Raw genomic sequence first — 20429 nt, forward strand, 5'->3', positions numbered from 1 at the left:
GGTAACGGACAAAGGCAAAACGTTGTTCCCTTTATATTGACAGGGAAATGTTGATAAGGTAATATTCCAAGATGTTAACAAAACACGATGCTTCATAAATCGCGTAACCACTGTCAAATCAAAAATAAATTCCTTGTGGAATCTCTATCCGTCAGGAATAAGGAAACGACTTCAATAATCCTAGAACTGCAACCAACAATTTCAATTGTTCCAACTCCAATGTTTATCCGGTATTAAAATAATATCGCCAGCGGAGAAACTCTTCCCTTAAAGTAGAGAGAGTGTTTTAAACTCCTTCATATTCAAAATCTTTTAAGCTGGAGCAAAAATTCCAATAAAAAAAATAGGCACAATAAAGAATTAACGTGCTCACGTAGGTTCTGCTCTCCGAATCCCGTCGCCAGTGAAATGAGGATAGATTCAGGAAAAGTAGATTATATCCTTTAATCACTCGAAGAGCTCAATACATTGCATCCAGTAAATTCAGCATCACAGGAATAACAGTTCCTTACAAATGATGCACAGTATAATGACATATACAGAATTCCATATTCTAGCAATGACATAACAAGAACATGTACAATTAAAGAAGCAGTACAAATAAGAATGCAAACACAACAACAACCCCTATTGAAGCTCACCACAAGTCCTTTTGGCAGGCCTACGAAGCAGCACACCCTAGAGCAACAGTGACTCTGTTATTGAGGTCACAAGACCCTTGAGCAGGGAGGCTCCAGGGCAGTACAAATGGTGAGATCGCACTGAGTGCTGACTTTGGGTCATGTTTGCGAGTATATTATGTTTCTAAAATCACTTGCTGCCTCCTTCCTGGCCTCCAGCAAATTTCGGCAATATAAAAATGTCATGAAACTCCGGTGATTAATGTTCTTCCTAGAGAGAGATGGAGGTTTGTTAAGTGGAAGTTTTGACTTGTGGAAAGGTAGCGCAGAGGGTTAATGTGCTTGCTGCAAAAAACATGTACCATCGAGATCACTAAGTCCACATAATGTAAATAGGCCAGAGGGTTACTGCTTTTGTCAGAGAGATCCTATTGTTACTTGCAGTTTATAAGTCAAAATCCTAGCATAGAACCATGAGCTATTACCTGTCAACTAAGAGTTGCATACCAACTGCAAGGTATAAATTACATTGTTATGTTTTTTCCCCAGTCTTTGATTAACATAATGTTGCAAAAAGGGTTCATTTGAACAGAAATCAATTCTGGTAATTAAAGAGAACCCCCAACCATGGTATTACGTTATAAATTCAGAGTTTGTGTTTCTCCAGATCAATCACTATTAAACTATACTGCCGACTAGTATGATTGTCATGTGACTCCTAGTCCTTTGTCTTATGTAACAATACCTATAGTGATTTACACAGGTATGATTGATTGTCTCTGTGTAATGTGTGATATAAAATTCTCTGACACTCTAAACTGGTATCAGTGGTGCTGTTAATCAAATTAAATGCATCTTAGAGAGAGTGTAGTTATGGAGACTTGAGGGGCACAGTTAATGGGTGGTAGTGAGAGAATCCGTGGCAGAGCAAGTCATTGGGGCCACCAACATTGTCGCATAGGGCTCCACCAGCGCTAAAGCTGGCCACTTCTACTTCCTACAGTTCTAACACCAAATCAAGAACGTTGATTTGACAACCTCTTGAATCTGTAGCATACCTTCAAGTCAATGTATGATATAGCAGTGGTCTAGGTTGGTCTAAGTCTTTTTTTTGTTTATGCACTATCTTTATTTCTTTGCAATGGTGTCTTGTAATTTTGTACTATATGTGTTGTGTTTTTGCACTTATCATAATTCTGGCGAGTAAAGAGCACACACACAAAAAGATTGTCCTACGTATCTTAGCATGGGAGAGTGGGATTCTGGTAAGAGGACTTACGTTAAAACAAATTACAAAATATTAATGTCATCCTAAGGGAGCACAATAATGGCACAGAAAAATAAGGGAGCCTTTTGAAATGTGCAATTATATGCAGGATGTGAGAGGTTTTCTCTTGTTTAATTTTATATTTTAAATGATCCCGCCCCTCATTACCTCAACAGGATATCCCCCCTTTATGAGGCAGAACTGGAAAGTTTATCATGCACTCATCTGGAAACAATCAGTTAACGAGGAGTAAATAGTATACATCTTTGTGAGACCTGCACCTAGATTTTCCATCTAATAAGACAAATGTAATCCATTTAACAGTTTTAAGATATATGGACTTATTTCATTTGTATATTTAGTTTTTGTCCATGTTACTGATATCCACGTTAGGTCTCTTCAGTGATGCCAAATAAGATCAATAGTCCTGCGATGTCACTTTCTGTGATGTCACTTCTTGTGATGTTACCAAGGGCGGGACCTCCACTAGGGCGGAGGAGTGTTGCCCCACTACTTTCTCGCAAAAGCAGAAACACAAAATGCTAACATTACAGTTTTATGTTTCTACTTCTAGCACTGCGAGAAAGCAGAAGTGTTTGGTTGGGGGTGGGCGGGTCTGATTTAGGGCAGGGGAGGACTGCCTTGCAAACTGCTAAGGGCGCTGACTGTTCGACCAAACCAGTCATGCACACTCTGGCCTTTCTCTATGCAGCCTACATGGAGAAAATGGCCTCCCCATAGGCGCCTGGCTGGTCGGCGTCCTCATCAATCACAACACTGCCATTGCAGAATTGTGATTGGCTTAGGGGAGGGGAGGGAGGCTGCCTGCTTCCTGTTCCCCTTCTCCCGTGAGACTCTCCACCCGCGAGTCATGCCGGCTTTGACTGGAAGTTACATGCAAATTAGAGGGGCTTCACATCTTCACTTTCGCCCGGGGCCCCACGAGTTCTAGGACCGGCCCTGACCCCACTAGACCACAAAAGAGTGGGTGACAGGGATTCTGATGGAGAGCCAAGAGGCTGTCCTTCCCAAGGAAATGTTGTGTGGTGCCCCCCTCCCCCACTCCCACTTAAAAATAGTGTCTATTTCCAGCCTATTTACATGAAGTGGAAAAGCTGAGATTGAATGTCAAGTATCCTTAGTATCCAAGTAGTTCCATGGCTAAAAATCCCCATTGGATCATGGCCTGTGGGAGTAGGAGACTATTGGGTACATGATAGATACTGGTGTTTTAAATCTTGACTATTCGTTACATTTTTACCAGGGTTGTTCATTTTTTATTTTTTTCTCTCAATGATTATCCAGGAGGGAATCATTTAAAATGCCCTGCTTTAAAGAAGTGGGATTTCGAATTGAAATCCAAAAATGAACTACACAACTTATAGGCCGTCCTCTCCCCAACAAATGTCTTCGGATACGTGCAAAACACAGTGTCCTTAGAAATTTGGTCATGAAAAGGTGGCAACACTATATGCATCGCCTTGAAGGGAAGCAACATGGTGGTGCGCCACAATATCAGAACAAGCTCCTAAGAAACATTTGAAGTTGCAACTTCACGTCTATTAATGGTCTGTTAAATGACAGCATCATGCTGAAACTGTCAGTCCTTCCCATTACAAGATGGCTGACGCGTACACTAGGAAAGTTCAGCGCCCCTATGATATGCTCAAGGCATTTGTATAGTGCATTTCCACTATGTAGAGTAAGTACTCGAGCGCGTGTGGCGTCGCTTTAAATAGGGCTATAGAATTTCAGTCGAGACTCAGCTTTGTATTAAAAAAAACGCACAACAACGATCTCCAACTACATGAATTGCTAACGAATAACGAAAGAAGCACATCAGTGAAACTTTGTTGAGGCGACAGCTGCCAGGAAAAATAAAAATGATTCTTCGTGGAATTACTATTAAGCCACAAGCAGGCCTGTTTTAAAATAATGCGCGATGTAACGAGACATCTCCACGTGACTGCCTTGTGGTCTTAGAGTATCATGTGACGCGCAGGAGGCCGGTCTTCAGTCACGTGATACAATCAGGAAGCGACTGATGCTACTGGTGGGAAACGAAGCTGTTGAGACCCTCACTGGAACTGCTGTGCCATGGCTCCAGACCCCTGGTAAGGCGACGGGTTGGGACCCCATGGAGTGAAGGGGGGAGATGGGCTGTCAAAAGCAAGAACTGCTTGCGTAGGGAGTCAGGCACTCGCCATGTAGGGCTTCATCTCTTGTTAACACGGGACTACATCCCCCATAGTGCCTTAACAATACTTCCCTAAGACTATATTGTCAGAGTCACTGGAATTCTGCTGTAGGAAAGAAACAAAATATGCGTCAGGGTTGACTAAATTATGTAAAAAGATAATGAAAATGATGCTGCATTATACCGCACATTTTGTGATAGTATTATCTAATTATTTCAGCATTTTCTTACATTAAGAATATTTAGGCAACGTTTTATCTCCTTACTATCGGTTTTACACCAAAATACAGCAATTAGCAACAGAAATATAACCATTCAGCCTGTGCACAGCAGCACGCTGTTAGTAACTTTTTATCTGTTCTAGCTACAAAGCAAACATTTTTTGTGGTAAAATCTCAGGGAGACCAGGCGACCTGGATTTGGGAGTACAGTTCTCTATTTGTCACCAGCTGTCCCGCAGATTTTGGCAAATTTGGGTCATTTCTTGGTTTTCAGAGGGTCGACTGAAAGCAGTGGAAGCATCTATGGAACATATTTATGTGTACCAAAGCAGGACTAATTAGCAGCTCGTATCAGTAAGCAGTTTAACTTAGTGGTAAGATACGGGGTTTAAAACTGCACTTTATTTTTTTAGTGCGTCGTTGTATGTGGTTTTGTACTGATGACCGCTGTCATTTTGTGCCCCCTGAGTTGATGTAAAATTATAGTCATTACATTTTTGTGAAATGTCCCAGTTTTTGTTTTTCAAAATCTGGTCTCCTGATAACATCTGCATAATATGGAACGGACAGTGGATTATGTGGCAAATGCCGGGTCTGGTGGTTCAGTGAACACATGCATCCACTACAGGCGCCTGTGTTCGACCTCATGGTCACAGGTTCAAGTCCCGGTGGGTCCACTCAGCCTTTCATCCATCTGAGGTCGATAAAATGAGTACAGTTGAGTTGGGTAACAATAAACATCTGTTATTTAGCGTCAAGAGACCGCTGGGCAAGAAAGGTTAATACAGCAATTGTAAAATTGTGGTTATGACCTCAATAAAGAGATTTCATATGATAATGGCATAGGTAGCTGCTTATTCAGTACAACATTGTTTTATAGCTGGAAAATCATCAGAAGTTAAGTGTCAGATCCCATTCTCTGCCAGTCATTATTCTTAAATTAGGGGCATAATGTTATTTCATAGTCTATATCACATTAAACGTTTGGTCAGCATATTTTCCAATTCAAATACAATTCAATGAACTTGAAATAATTATGACAGCCGTGTAAACCCTCACATTAGATATGCTACAATTAGGGTGATCAGGTAACACGTATTGCTAAGCAAATTGTCGGTTCTGCACTTATCAGTTGGTGTGAAGAGCGTTTGGGCACATGTGCAGCAGTGCAAATGTCAGCACTAAATTTCAGCAGGACAGTTTTCAGAAAAGCACACCTGTGGGCCTTCCCTGCAGCCAGCCTTCAGCTATAAGAAGGGCCATTGAAATTATGCAGCAGAGAAGGAACACGTTATGCGGCAGGGTTGACTAAATTATAAAGCAAGAAAAGGCAAATTATGCAGCATAATGTGGCAAATTTTGTGATAAAATTACCTCATTATTCTGTCAATTGTGCACATGGTAACACTGTCTTGGAAAATATTTCACATATTAGTACCAATTTGGCCCCCAAATACAGCATCAATCAACTGGAAGCCGACCAGTCAACCATTCCAAAGGGCCTTCTGGCTTTCAAAAACACATGTCCAGTGGTTTTAGTAACATTTGTTGTGATTGAACTAGAATTTTTTTTTGTTAAAATCTAAGATTATGCAGCAAGTGATGGATTATTTGGTAAATGCCACAAATCCATAATAATGCAAAATAAAAGCGATGCTGCAGAACTACATGTTTCCAATAGCCATGGCGATAAATCTAGAATGTTGGATGAAGCTCAGCACAGACCAATGGCCACTTACTTGAAAAGGTGTCCCCTGCTGCACCGATGAGTGTCCAATGCCAGGCAAGCGATCTACATTGCACCACCAAGAGGCTAGAGGGCGACCCGGTGGCCATGCCAGGCTTTCTCATGACCAAAACTGTGTGATCCTGTGCCAGGCTATCTTCTGTACCTCTGTTCTTTTACCTGCTGCAGTAGAAGCTGCTTAAAAACTGGCTCCATCTAAGTATCATGCATACTTAAGATGGCTGAGAAACTTTGCTATTGGAAAAGGACAGTACTGGCAAACCATGATGACTGTCTTGCTCATACCTATCATAGCCAATAGGTCTCGCCTTTGGGACCTTATAAGTGTTTAGCCATGCAACACTTGATGTTGTTGCACAAAGGATATTGGGTATTGTGCTGGATAACTAAATACTTATAAGGTCCCAAAGGCGAGACCTATTGGCTATGCCAATGCTTGTTTTCTTTGTCTTCTGTGTAGAACGCCACACTACTGTTGCTACCTCATCAATACATTGTAAGTGGTGTCCTAGTTAAAAATCGACTGCTCTAATTGCATATGAGGGCAATCCTAGAAGAGATAGGAAGGGCCCAGATTAAACCTGCCTTTTCATCTGTAACATGAACAGATTAAACCACTTCACCATTCAGCTCCCCCCTCCTGAAGCTATTTCACAGGCTACTGAGTTTGGAGTGGCTTTCATAAGCAGTTGCCTATCATACCACAGATTGCATAGGTGCGTGCCCAGCTACCGCAATACAAAAGCGCAGTCTTAGCAGCCACCAAGATACACAAGGCTGATCTTCATAAAAACTCTTACCCTCAGCCCAGCAAGATACAAATGTTAAAAGCAGGGCCACTGTAATTGTGTGACAGGGGAGTACCAACTTATGTGATAAGGTTGACTAAATTATGCAGCAAGAAAAGGCAAATTATGAGGCAAGATGTCACAGTTTTTGATATTATTACGTTATTATTGTGTGGTTTTTACACCCAGTGATACTGTCTGGGCAAACATTTCCCATCATTAATACCAGTTTAGCAACCAAATACAGAGATAAGCATCTGAACGATGACCAGTAAACCTTTGTAAAGGGCCTTTCACTGCACGGGAACACGTTGCCATGATTTTAGAAACTTTCGATATATTTGATCTAGAAATGTATGGAGTTAAAATCTGCAGATTATTTAGCAGAGGATGGATTGTGTGTCATATGTGGCACATCCATAATTATGCAGAAAAACCTGTGGCTGCAGAACTGCTTCATCCCAGTGGCTCTGGTTAAAAGGGAAAGAAAATCCCTGCACCCACAGGGCTCTACACTATGAAACTCCTTAAAATTTGATTTTTTTTTTCTCGCAAAGCTAACTTCCTGAAGTAATGGATTTCAAAGTCACGTGTGCCGTCAAGCTTCTAGGAATGTGCTTGAAAGTTGCACTATGGCGGTAGGGGCCCTATCCTAAGTACAGAAAAAATCTAACTTTACTATTGTTTAAGACCCTTTGCACCTCCTAACAGATTAATCACAAGTGCCAACCACAAAAGTTTTAACTGAAGAAATATAACTCACCTGAATGTGCAAATAAAGAAGACAGTAAAAATAAAGTTCTGAAAGTGTATTTATTTATTTGAGCGGCGAAATGGTATTTTGACTTACTGTATACAACTCAAGAAACGCAGTACATAAGATGGAAGCACAATTTGAGTGACAAACATTCAGGGAAGGCGCATATGAGGCATGCATGTCTATGATTATGGAGAGACATAACAAAAACTGATATTAAAACCTATAGAGAACATACAGGTGCGTTCTCGTTGAGCAGAAATATAGGGTTAGGAGAGCTTACACTAAAAAAAATAAGTTGTCATTTGTCTCAAGGTTGAGTGAAACCTGAGCGCAATCTTAAAAGCAGATAAGCTGCCAGACCCGTCTCGTCTTCTACTATGCCAGAATCGAAACCCATGAGTTGAACTAAAGGGGCGCACGGAAGCACGCATACACACACATTCTTCCTACTTGTGCCCATGCCTAACACCAGGGGCTCTGAAGTGTCCCTGCTTCACAGCTCAACAAGAGTCAGAAGTATTGTAAAGTGGCCTTGCGGTCAGGCCCACTGAAGTTTAAGGAGCCGCCTATTTGTCAGGCAGTGAGTCCATCAGGCACCATATTGTTTCCGCTCAAGTCTGTTATTGTTCTCTGTTGGGTTGCTTGGCCACTCCTGCATGGGGGAGGGGAGGGGGAACGGGTCATTGATTCCAGGCTTTCCCTCACTCTCCATCGCTTTTAGTTTACAGGCTGTGTGCAACAGCTGCCCGTGAAACATATCCAAGTTGGAACTTTTTCGCCACATTGCCCCCTCAGCAGAAGGCCAGTGATGTCATCTGAGCTTCCCCTGCAGTTATATAGTCTTGGTGCGAGAAGAGGGAGTGCACATCCAGATTTACACATATTTTAATACTATTTTTTCTGCCAACTCGTTTTTTAAGATTTCACAAGACTGCAAAAAAAGCAGTTAAAACCAGCAAATGACAAAACGGGAAGTAACAATATGTCTTTTATTAAAAACTATTTTTAACAACGTATTCGAGGAAGATTGACTCCGGTGGTGATATTGTTTATAAAAAGAAATTCTGCCTCAGAGTTAAATTAAATGACAACTGACATAACATATTTATTCAAAGTATTTGACTAAATAAGGCATTTGATTCTTGCTGACTAAAAAAACTTATTACTGCTTCCAGGGAGCCTGCAGTGTGGCATCCAATTCAAAGGCAATTTACATGGCCTGCATCCCAGACACACACAGCGTTTCCCTTGCGGGAGCGAGCAGGGGCACCATCTGTTTGCAAGATAATTACAAACAGATGTCCCCAAAGCTCGCTCCCGCAAGGGAAATGCCAAACTTGCACGCTTTCCAATACAAAGCAATGCAAACGTGCACATTTTAGCCAAAAAAGCTGATTGATTCCAAAAGGTACTCTCCTATGCAGCCCATGCGCGCTACGTAGGTAAGACCTAAAAAGGTGAGATATTAAAATCTTACTAGATCAGAATCGGGAGTTAATGATTTTTTGGGGTTTAATCGGTCAGGTAATTATGTAAAAATGGTCCTATTATTTTTGCAGCCTCTTTATGTATATCCCCTTACTACTTTTTTGACCAAAGGTGAAGCAAGGATTGACAAGTTTGAATCGCAAGATTCCATGCACACTCCTGTGTAAGGGACTTGATCACCTCATGTCGCGAACGGATCACTCAACTCACCCAAGTTTTTTGAAAAACCACTTCAAAATTATGCCGAAAACAGCATGCTTGGTATGATATCTATAGCTTTATGAAGTATCCAAAGTATACAGAAAATACATGGATGTGTAAAAAATTTGACTTCCTATCATTGATTATAAAAGACTCCCCATATGATCAGGAAACTTAAGACTCCCAAAATAAATTCAAAAAGTTCAGAGATAATGAGAAATAAATGATCAGTTGGCCTGACTGTAATAGTCTTTAGTTAAAACAAAATGGTACAGCTAATATTTAATGAGTGATCTGATCAGGGAGGTGGCACTCAAAAGTTTCTAAGTGCGGTGCTTAAAGGTAGGGAGAATCACCCCGCTCCCAAAATCTGATCAAATGATCACTGTTATGAAAATTCTGTATCGCAAGCACTAGCAATTCTATTTTACAAATAAGCTTACTTAATTATGTTTATATTCAAGAAAGTCACAAAAATTCCGTCGATTTTCTGTTTTCTTAGATTCCAGTTCTTTTATTCTTACCCACAGAGCCAATGCTTGTTTCGTCGCTGTTTGGGATAACCCACGACTTCGTCAGGGCTGTCAGTCTCTTCAAAATCAACTTCAATCTTGTGTCCGTTTGTAATTCCGTCCCGTCCCCTTCATGAGGTAGTGATTATTCTTGAAAATCAGATGCAACTTTTGCTGTCTCTGTTCATCATATTCATTATAATTTGGGCATGCTTAAGCTGCTTCTTTTGCTACACAATATACCAGAGCATTACCCCTTGCTGATTGATGTGCACTGCACACTTTATAGCTGTTACTTTAGATGGAAGTGTTAGAGCTTTTATTAACTGCTAATAAATCTTTATGCATCACTAGGGACTCATCAGATGTAAGAAATCCCCTCCATTCCCATCTGTGAATGCTAGAATGTACAGTGGTGGTGATGTCTGCTGAATCTGAATAAATGGTGACCTCTAATCCCTCAGCTCGCTGCAATGCTTCAATGATTGCCACTAATTCTGCAGCCTATGCTGAAAAATGAGAAGTTGATGGCATCTAGCTTATAATTTGTAATGTATCAGATAATCCCTGCTGTTCAGTTTTTACAACTGCTGCTCCTGAATGTCTGATCCCAGTTTCCTGATCTATGAAAGAGTACCCATCAACAAAAAGCAACATGCTCCCTGGGATGGGGTTGTCTCCCACTTTACTTCCTTTATCTGGTATGTTATTAGCACAACAATGTACTTGTTCATAGTCAGAAACCGGGTGTTCACAGAATGTTGGTGGATTAACTGTATGACAGCGAACCTCTTGCACCGATGCTACTACTTAATACCCTGATGCCCTGTGAGTTGTAAGGGTGCGCTTGCCTCTTGTAAGATACCAAATATTTCTTGCCCTACATACAGTGTTAAAGGTGATCCTATCACTATGGTGGAGCATTTCTGGACTGCAAACGTGTAGTAGCCAGTGCTTGCTCACATGGGTAGTAACCTTTCATAACGGGATCTTGCAGCCCATTGTAGTAGGCAATTGGTTTGTGTCCCATGGATGTCTTTTGAGTCAGTATGGCCATCATTGTCAGTCCATAACAATGACAGTAGAGGTAGAATTGTTTGCTGTAGTCCGGTGCACCTAACACTGAAGCATTTATGATTACTTTCTTTTGCATCCGTTTATTTTGTTTCCATTGATGTAGGACTCTTTTAGAGTGGTCTGAAGTGGTGTAGTCCGGTTGGCATAATCAAAGACTGTAGTGTAGTTCCTATATCCCTGATCGACTCTGTGCATTGGAATAATATACACTATAGTTTTGACATAGGACCTCGGAGTCGCAGAGTGTGAACCCGTGAATCGAGTAGGCACTGGAGCGAGAATTGTCAAGTCCATGGATATTTTAGGACTCAAGACCCCGCCGAGCCGGGAATTGAACCCTGGTCCCAGGCTGACCTCTGCTTCCAGGTCTGCCTCCTCTAACCAGTGAGCCACACTTCTCCACATAAGTGTAAGGTCCCGCCTTTAAACCAGAACCCGTTTGAAAAAGAACCGGCGTCTCCCTCGCATCACTTATCACTTGGAGAGCTTTTGTTTGCCCATTCCGCTATCAGCTAGAGAATCTAAACTTTTAACCAAGTAAAAATAGGAGTTAATGCCACGGATTATCTCATGCGGGGCCTGCTACACAACTAAACTCAGGAAAAAATCATGCAACTGATTTATCTATTAAATGTACCAAAGACTAAGTAACAAAACATGCATAATTACAGAATTTAGACTAGCCAAGCCTCTTAAAATATGTTCAAAAACTATCAACTCACATTTGTTCGTATGAAACGTTTAAAGAATTAAGACCCCAAACAAAGGCCAATACGCTATGAAGAATTAGGAGTAAATATTTAATCACAAATAGAAAATATATAGGCAACAAATACGAAATGATTTGTGTTGTCTTTCAGCGGGGAAATGCATTAGAAGCAAACGAATGGTACTTTTACAGAGAATAATTTATTTTTATCTTCATAAACAAAACTGGTCATATAATGCTGTCTGAAAACACACTTGACAACCTTAGGAGAAACATTGTCAGACTCCAAATGCCAATCACTGAAAACTCAAGTTTAGCTAAAGTCACTTCCCATGAAGCCTGAAGCGGCAATTTAGGGCTTATAATTATCTGGCTAAGTACCCTCCCATCCGGGATGTCACTCGCACTAGTTCTCATGGAAGGGGGTACGAGGGTGCTCTTTTGGCACCTGCAAATGGCGACTACTACTACCAACGCAGAGCGTATACGCCTCCACACCACCTTGGCAGCCCCCTACTCCTCACCTCGCACTGCTGGCCGCAGCAGTCACGTTTTATACCCTCGGATAATTCACAGCCAATTTCTGCCGCACGTAAGGCTCTGAGAGCTTCCCTTACACCAGGCGGACGGGCACACCCAGCTTCCATCAGATGAACAGCTCATTGGCTGGAGACGCCGTGACCACTCTTAGTGACACTTCATTCGCTACGTGTCTTCAGCCATCCCATTGGTTAGGTACGCCTTTCCACGAGCCTTGACGCATATTGGCTACATACTCCTAGCTTCGTAATCATTGGCTCACCATTTCAGGAATCATGAGCAGGTCCCTGGTCTGATTTTACTCTATCTAGATTGGTTTTCCAAACTCTCATTTTATATTTTCAATGAACCCTAAATGTCCGCTTTCCTAATGCGGTTGGCAGACTACCCGTCCTTCAGCCCCAAGTATTGGCCTGAGATACGATTTTAAGGGGAGTCTCGGGCGCTTTCCAGGAATACAATAATGAAGAGCGGTATTAAGAGGGTAGGGAGGAGATTCTAACATAAAGTAACACAAGCACCGTTTCTCCCCTACCTCCTCCACCGCCGAGGAACGCTCAGGAATGACGGCACAAATGAAAAAAAAAAAAACGGGGTGGGAACAGGATACTGAATCCCGCCCCTCCAGGACTCCCTGACCTGCCTCATGGTTGCCAAGGCAATATTTCAAGATATATTGTCGTGCTACCGTAAGGCAGGTCATGGAGTCCTCGAGAGGCGGTATCCAGAGCAGACAAATCTGCTAAACAGGAGCTTTTTCCAATGGCAGGCCTCCGTTTCGAGAGGCCTGCCAATGGAAAAAAGGGGCGTGGCTTCACGCCGTACTGAAATCCCCTGATCACAATATCTCTTTTACTGCAGCAGCGCATGCGCTGCAACGCAGGCTTCGACCTAAAAAGGACAGATAAAAACCTCTTATATGTATTTCCATACTATGAATACCAAAGAATCATGCAATTGGAATTTTAAGGTACACAGTGTGAACTTTCCTTCCCCCTGTAGACGGCGACCTGGGATCCTTACCGCCCTTCTTAAATAGGCAGACTTATTATTATTAACACTCAGTGTCTGCTTACTTGATATATCTGTGCAGTAAGTAATCTATTCAATTCAGGGAAGGCAGCATCTCCCTCGGCCACAGTCTGGGAAACTTGAGATTAACTCCTGGCTGGCGACACCAAATGTTGCAGAGCGAAAGTAAAAAACACTGCATGACTTCATTTGGCAATATAGCATAGAGTTTATAAAATACGCATGGGAGGTCAGTCAGCTCCTTAGAACCGAAAACCTAACCCATACTTTCAATTTAACAGGCATTAGCATATCTAATCAAGTGTTTGCTCAAGCATATCATGATCTTTTATCATTTCAGCAAAAAACAGTTTCTGCAAAAACATCTAACCGCAAGTCTATGGAATGTGACTCAAGTCCACCGCTGCCCTTGACTGTCTCATGCTTTGAAGCCTTCAATTCCCTACATGTCTAGTGTTCTGTAGCTTAGCCACCTGCTTATCTTGTTCTTTTGGTTCACCTCGTATCACCATATTTTCTCAGATGTGTACATGGCTGTGGTGTACACTGTAACTTTCCATTCTGCTGTGTTTACTATGTATATTTCTCTATTCTACTAAACCTTGTTTCAGCTTCCATCTTTTCTCCCCACCCCCACACCATTCTTTGCTCTTTATTCTGCTACTGTAGACAGCTTAGGCCTGTGTTTTTCTTTTAGGGCTCGAAAAATCATCAAAATGTTAGTAGACCTGCAGGTCTAGTAACTTGAAAAATCTACTTGAACTAACTGTAATGTACTTGACCTCTGTCTCTGAAAGCTGAGCAAAAGTGACAAGATAACAAGATTTAAATGCATCTTTATTGCTCATACAGTTTGTGAGCAATAAAAATGCCTTTTAAATCTTGTTATCTTGTCACATTTGCTCTGCTTTCAGAAACAGAAGGTCAAAAGTCAGTTTGTCTTTCTACTCACCAGAAAGGGCAAGTATGCCCTAAAAATAGCTCATCTTGATTAAATCTGGCTCGCCATAATGAGCGAGCGGATTTTTTTATATATATTTCAAGTGATGACCCAGGCATCCATAGGAAATTTATTTTTTAGATTTACTAATAACTTTGGCACCGTTTGATGAACCTTCATAAAACTCTCCCAAAAAAACTGGTTTTTCACATCCCCTTCTGCCTGGAAAGTTTCAGGGTCATATGTCAGTCTAAGGCTGAGAAAAAGGGAGGGCATCCCAAAACACTTTCCCATAGGAGCTTTAGATAGACACAGTTACAGTCAAAATGGCTGAACAGAATTACACCAAATTTGACTGAAAGCTAGATCTTGATCCAGAAAGACTGATTAAATGTAAATCTGCTCAGTTATGTTTGTGAAATTAAAGTTAGAAATGTACAGACATCTAGTTAAGGGATACTACTGCTGTTCTACCGTGGAGTACTTTGGCACCACGAGTTCAAAATATGTGTTATGATTGGCTAGCCGCAACATGAAGAGAAAGTTGCGGTTATCATTTTATGACTTGGTTGCACCGTCATCAAAAATAAGTGACAACATAAGCAATAAGGGGCAGGGTAGGGGTATTCTGTTACCCTGGTCTTTATGGTGGAGAGGTCAGAGTAAAAAGATATATTTGTTTTCACGGTGCAGCTACTGCTAGGCTCAACGCAGCTCCCCTGCGTAATTTTGTGGTAGTACAACGGTACCGTTGTGGCATGGGAAAAAAGTGGCCTTGGATTGCTGCAAGACCATAAGAGCTGGCCATTAACAGGGTTTTGCCCACCCATATGGAGCTGGGCACAGGGCATGGTTTAAGGCCAGGCCCTGCGACCAACTTTGTGTTGGACACAGCCAAAGGCCTCTATGGTGGGGGGTTGGCTGCCTGCTGCGTGCAGGGCCTGGCCTCAGGCTGTGCTCGGTGGGGGACCCAGGACTTGTGTAGCACAGGTAGGCCTAGTTAGGTATGGTAATAAAACATTAATTTGCATTAGAAACACCCTAGAAATTCACTGGGAAAAAAAAGACAAGTTGTGGAGCTACATTCTTCAACTAGAGTGTCCCCTTACTGCTGTGGGGGTAGGCATTCCTTGTCTAAATTGTAATCCAACTGGGTTTTAGATAAAACAGTTGTGGAAGAAAGGTTTAGTGAGGTATGTCACAGAGCGAAGGAAGTCCAGGAAAAAAGTAAAGAAAGATAGGGTACTTTAAACTGTGTGAGAGAGTTGAATTTTCGAGTAGAAGATGTGGTGAATATAAAAAGTTGCAGGACCTTACTTTGGGGTGATGACATCTCATGATGGTATATGTATTTATGTTTTGAATTTTGGTTGGGTTTGGGTTTGTTATGGGGTATATTTTTGTAAACCAGGATGTAATTTTGGGGGGAATTTAGTCATGATATGTTAAGGAGGAAAACATGTTATGTATTATACTGTTTATTTATTTGTTCGAAAGGCTCACATAGCGATGTGCTATGTTGTAGGTTGTTGAATGCTCTTTTGAACGTTCCGTGGTGAGTGTTCCAGATCCCGACAGTTGCTGTTGAGGTATGGAACAGTCACCAGACTTCACCGTATGCTGTCCACATACATTCAGGAATAAAGACTTCCTTAAATCAACTTGGCTTTGTTGCTGCTTCGATTTGTCTCACCATAACACTAGTCTACAGGGCAGTCAGTGCCGGGACACCCCTTTGGGGGTAGCTGCGCGCTTAACAAGTGCCTATAATAATAATAATAATAATCTTATAGTTGGTTTCCTTTTCTGCTCGAAGTGTCATTACCATGGTCATTGTAAGCAACCTTATATTCTACATTCATATGGACTCCAGTTAGGGGAGAGGGGTTAAAAAAAGAACTCTGCACCCTATTCAGCCATCCTTTCCCCGCCAAGTGTAGCATATGTGCTCCCCCCATACCCAACCACCCCAGTTGACTCTTATTGTATATCTTAAAGGATGTCTACATCTTCTTGAAGTGATGCATCTTATCTGACCTGATGGCTGGTGAGTCAGTTCTCGAAGGTATAGATATGCCCGACCTTGGACTACCACAGCCCTTGGACTACCACAGCCCCAAAGGTAGTGAGGATTCCTGCTTCCAAAACAGGACCAATGTTGGTCTCCCTGCCAGTAGAAAGTGTGATATGAGCTTCCCCATTGGAATGTATAGCGGATATATTCTATTGTACCTGGGTGGCCCAGGAGTGTGACTGTGAGATCCAGTAGCAAATCCTCGGCCATTATTTCGCTGATGAGGTTTAATAATGGTACCCTGTGTGGTTGTCCAACTGGCAGGTCCACAAGATGTTTGGCATTGTGCCCCTCAACTGGGACCCTCTCCAGGACATGTCAGAACTCCTGAACATATCTTTGAGACTGACTGGGGTTAAATACCAACAGTCAGAATTTTGCAAGCGTTTCTTTATATTGGGTACATACGTGTGACTTTGGGGCTCTTGGCAAAATGGCCTTCCTCTCTTACTCTAACAGATTCTGTTCCGAATCTTCCTTCTATCTTAGCCTACTTGTGTCTGACTGGTGTAGGACCTATATCCAATGTTCTGTTTAAGTGTGATGTTCCTATGCGAAGTGAAGCCTGTATTTAAACAGTTAGCATTTGTGTCAAGTCTCTGGCCCTCTCTTCAGTTTTGGCTTAGTGCAGTGCTTGCAATAGGTTAAATAAAGGTATTTGTACGCACCTTTGGTTTCAGGCATCCACGAAATCTCCGTGGGCCTAGCTTTTCTCCTATTACGATTAAAACAAACATTGGCAAAGCCAACAGAGCTCACCCACACAACCTATTGTCTTGGTCAATGTTTTAATCCATTTTACACAGCAGCGGAGCGCAAAGTAAAAAAAAAACACTACTGACTCTGCCAAACATCACTGTAATGAGAGGATGACCATGACAGCTCCTTACCTGTGACGTTTGGTTTCGAAAATCTGAAATAATATATGTTTGAAATACTATACAATCTGTAAATGAAAGAGGTATTGATGTTTTTAAATATTTCTCCCAATAAAATCTTTGTGTTTATCTGATTATATGTTATCATAATTAATGAGTATGTCTGGATAAAACATTATTTTGTATGCCTGTTGAATTTTTGCAGTTTGCACATGGTTTGCAGCGGCATGTTTTCCTCTTCTATGGAGAGTTTTAGCACGCTTGTGTTGCACGCCTCCCTTCCTCCGAGATGCCTCTTGCCAGGATTCCAAAAAACAACACTAGATGTGACCAACTCTATCCGTCTCGTAGCGCTATTTTTGTTTCTTTTTTACCTTTCAGCCACAATGCTGTGTAACATGGCTAAAATCATTGACAAAGACAATAGCTCGAATAGGCGAGACCTGTTGGCTTTGCCAATGCTTTTTTATGGTGTTGTTCCTGTCCAGTCCTGAGAGAGCTTGGGGGCCTTAATTGGCCTTCGGTGCCCAGTAGAGAGAGAGTGCCCAGTTCAGTCGCTGTGTAGTTTGTAGTAGAGTTTATTTGGACATGGTGAAGACGGAATGAGTTCTCAGCGGAGTGCAACACTCGCCCTGTTTCTGCACTCTGCCATAACTAATGTTTAGGAATCTTTAAAACATCCTCTTTGTAATAACTGATGGTTTTTAAACTAGTGCATGCTGTGAACAAAATCTTGCAAGATATGATTTTTCACTCTGTTGGAATAAGTATTTAAGGGCCAGTTGTATCAAGGCTTTTGCGACTCGCAAACGGCCTTTTAGCATGATTTGCTATGTATCAAAAAATTGCAATTTAAGGAACCGCAAAAAATTGCGATTCCTTATTTTGCCTTAGCATTTAAGGAATCGCAATTTTTGCAATTCCTTAAATGATATGTATGTAACTTTTTGAAATTGCGATTTTGTGTTAAGAAATCGCAAATTACCACCAACTTGTAGTTTGTGGTAATTTGCGATTTCTTTTAATAATGCCCTATTTGGCATTTGTGAGGGTGGCATGTGACACACATACATGCCCATAGGGCATGTATGTGAGCCACATGCACACACATGTAAATTTCAGGGGTGCAGCAGGGTGTCTATGAGACACCCCTGCACCCTTGAAATAATTCTCAAATTGCGATTAGCAAATTGCGAATTCGCAATTTGAGAATTATTGCACTATCATTCCTATGGGCCTCCTGGCCCATAGGAATGCATTGGAAATTGTTCTTTATTTGCGAATTCGCAAAATGCAATTCGCAAATAAAGAATATTAAGGAATCGCTAAAAAATAGCGATTTTGTACATACATTCCATTTAGCGAATTCTAAATAGCGATTCGCAAAAAATCACTATTTAGAATTCACAAATCGTAATCTTGATACATCTGCCCCTAGGACTCTTCTGGTCTGCTGTTCTGTGAATGCCTTTACCCCGGTCTATTAATATGGGATGTTAATAGTATCCGAGCAAAATTATTACCTCTTTAAATGGCTGCATATCGCTATTATCAGTTCAAAATAGTAATCTTTTTAGTGTCAGATTCTACGTTGCACTCAGTGAGGAGTGCTTTAATAGGTTGATGCTTTCGAGAAAAAACTACTTTTATGAGAAAATCTGCTCATTAGGCATTCGAGGCAAAGGCAGTACATCTGGTTGCCTTCGAGATATGCCTTAAGTAGCACAGCAATACCGCGTCAGGAGGTGTGATTTCAGTTCTTGATGATCGAGTCCTTGGTTGGAGTATCAGTGATACTCCGTTCACTCCCTGCAGCCCTGACCATTACCAGTACAATTTGTAAATGTTTCAGTGGCTGTTAAACCATCACCTCATGTGCCATACTCTGAGACACACCGCCTGCCGTTGTGCAGGCGCCGGTGCTTCTGTTTGTGTTTGTGGTGTGGCATACCTTTGAAGGGCAACAGGCCGGTAAAAGTTTGGGACATACCCCTATCCTGGGGTGTAGTCCACAGCATAAATGTCTATGTGCTTGGAGCAGGTTAATGCACATGATTGAGTATGGACACCACTTATGGAGAGATGGACGTGACGAGCATTGGTGAAGTCAGTCGCTCCTATCTACAGGAGCTATTTGCCTCTTCAGTATTTTTTAGTCAGGTGGCATAGCAGCACAGCTGCTGTGCTGCATTGCTAAAAGGTAGGAAAAAAATGGTTGGGCTTGGCCAGCGCTGCACCCCCCCCCCCTCTCCCTGCTCCACCATAGCACTTCTTTTTCTGGCAGGAGGCAACAAGGTCAAGAACAAGTGGAATGACGGAGGAGGTGGAAGGGACAGGTGCAAGCGAAACAACTCAATTCAGGGGGTCAGAGGGACAGAGACAAAAAGGATGAGACTATAACAAAGGGAACTTTACTCTAGCAGCAACAAGACCTGTAGCAGTGTATGGCAGAGAGGAGCAGAGGCGCTATCCTGGGATCAAATAAAACAAGCATTTACAATGCAATGGTTTCGCCTTTGTTAAAGTTAGAGCTATTGGCATTGCTCTTGACATTATTTTTATTTATGTATTTTTTAACATAAATAAATGGCATTGTCATTTACAATGCCACTAGCTTTATCTCTCGCAAATGACACACACAGAGCCCCCCCCACACACACAGCCACACAAAGCTCCCCACACACACAGCCGCACAAAGCTCCCCACACACACAGCCGCACAAAGCTCCCCCCACACACAGCCACACAAAGCTCCCCACACACACAGCCACAAAGCTCCCCACACACACAGCCACACAAACCTCCCCACACACACAGCCACACAGAGCCCTCCACACACACCCACATGGCACAAGCAGGCAACAGGGGCACACTGAGGCACAAGCAGGCAACAGGGGCACACGGACGCACAAGCAGGCAACAGGGGCACACTGAGGCACAAGCAGGCAACAGGGGCACACGGAGGCACAAGCAGGCAACAGGGGCACAAGCAGGCAACAAGGGCACATGACAATGGGGGTCCCTGGCGAAACGCGCCCTCGCCCCTCACCGGCGGGAAGCCACGCAGAGAGGCGTTTGTTTTTCTAAGCCCTATTTGTTTTTTTTCCAACATACACCGGCCTTTCAGCAGCCTGGGGCTTTCTCTCGAAGTAGTGGGGCAGGGAAGCAAGCACAGCGAGGGGGCAGGGAACTAAAAGTAAAATACTAAAAATAAAATATTCCATGTCGCAATTAAAGTTACCATCACCCAGTCACTCGTTAATGACTGTAAAAACAGCATCATCGCCTATGTACTAAAGGGAGGAGTAAAGAACCTCAGGATGCCCTTCAGTGTAAAAGTCTTCATTGGCTTAGGGTGCAGGTGAGCCTTACTTTTGTT

General features: G+C 42.2%; 1 protein-coding gene across 2 annotated transcripts in view; it reads left to right on the forward strand.

Annotated features, from left to right (window-relative positions):
• Nucleotides 1-3874: 3874 nt before the first annotated feature.
• The window catches only part of STX8 (syntaxin 8), a 1246356-nt gene continuing 1229801 nt past the window's right edge, over nt 3875-20429 (forward strand). For both annotated transcript variants that reach the window (XM_086930625.1, XM_086930626.1), the window contains exon 1: nt 3875-4001. In XM_086930625.1, coding sequence (XP_086786751.1) covers nt 3985-4001 — 17 coding nt within the window. In that variant the 5' untranslated portion in view covers nt 3875-3984. The remainder of the gene's footprint in view (nt 4002-20429) is intronic.

Source organism: Lissotriton vulgaris, chromosome 7 (genome assembly GCF_964263255.1).
Source record: "Lissotriton vulgaris chromosome 7, aLisVul1.2, whole genome shotgun sequence".
NCBI lineage: Eukaryota > Metazoa > Chordata > Amphibia > Caudata > Salamandridae > Lissotriton > Lissotriton vulgaris.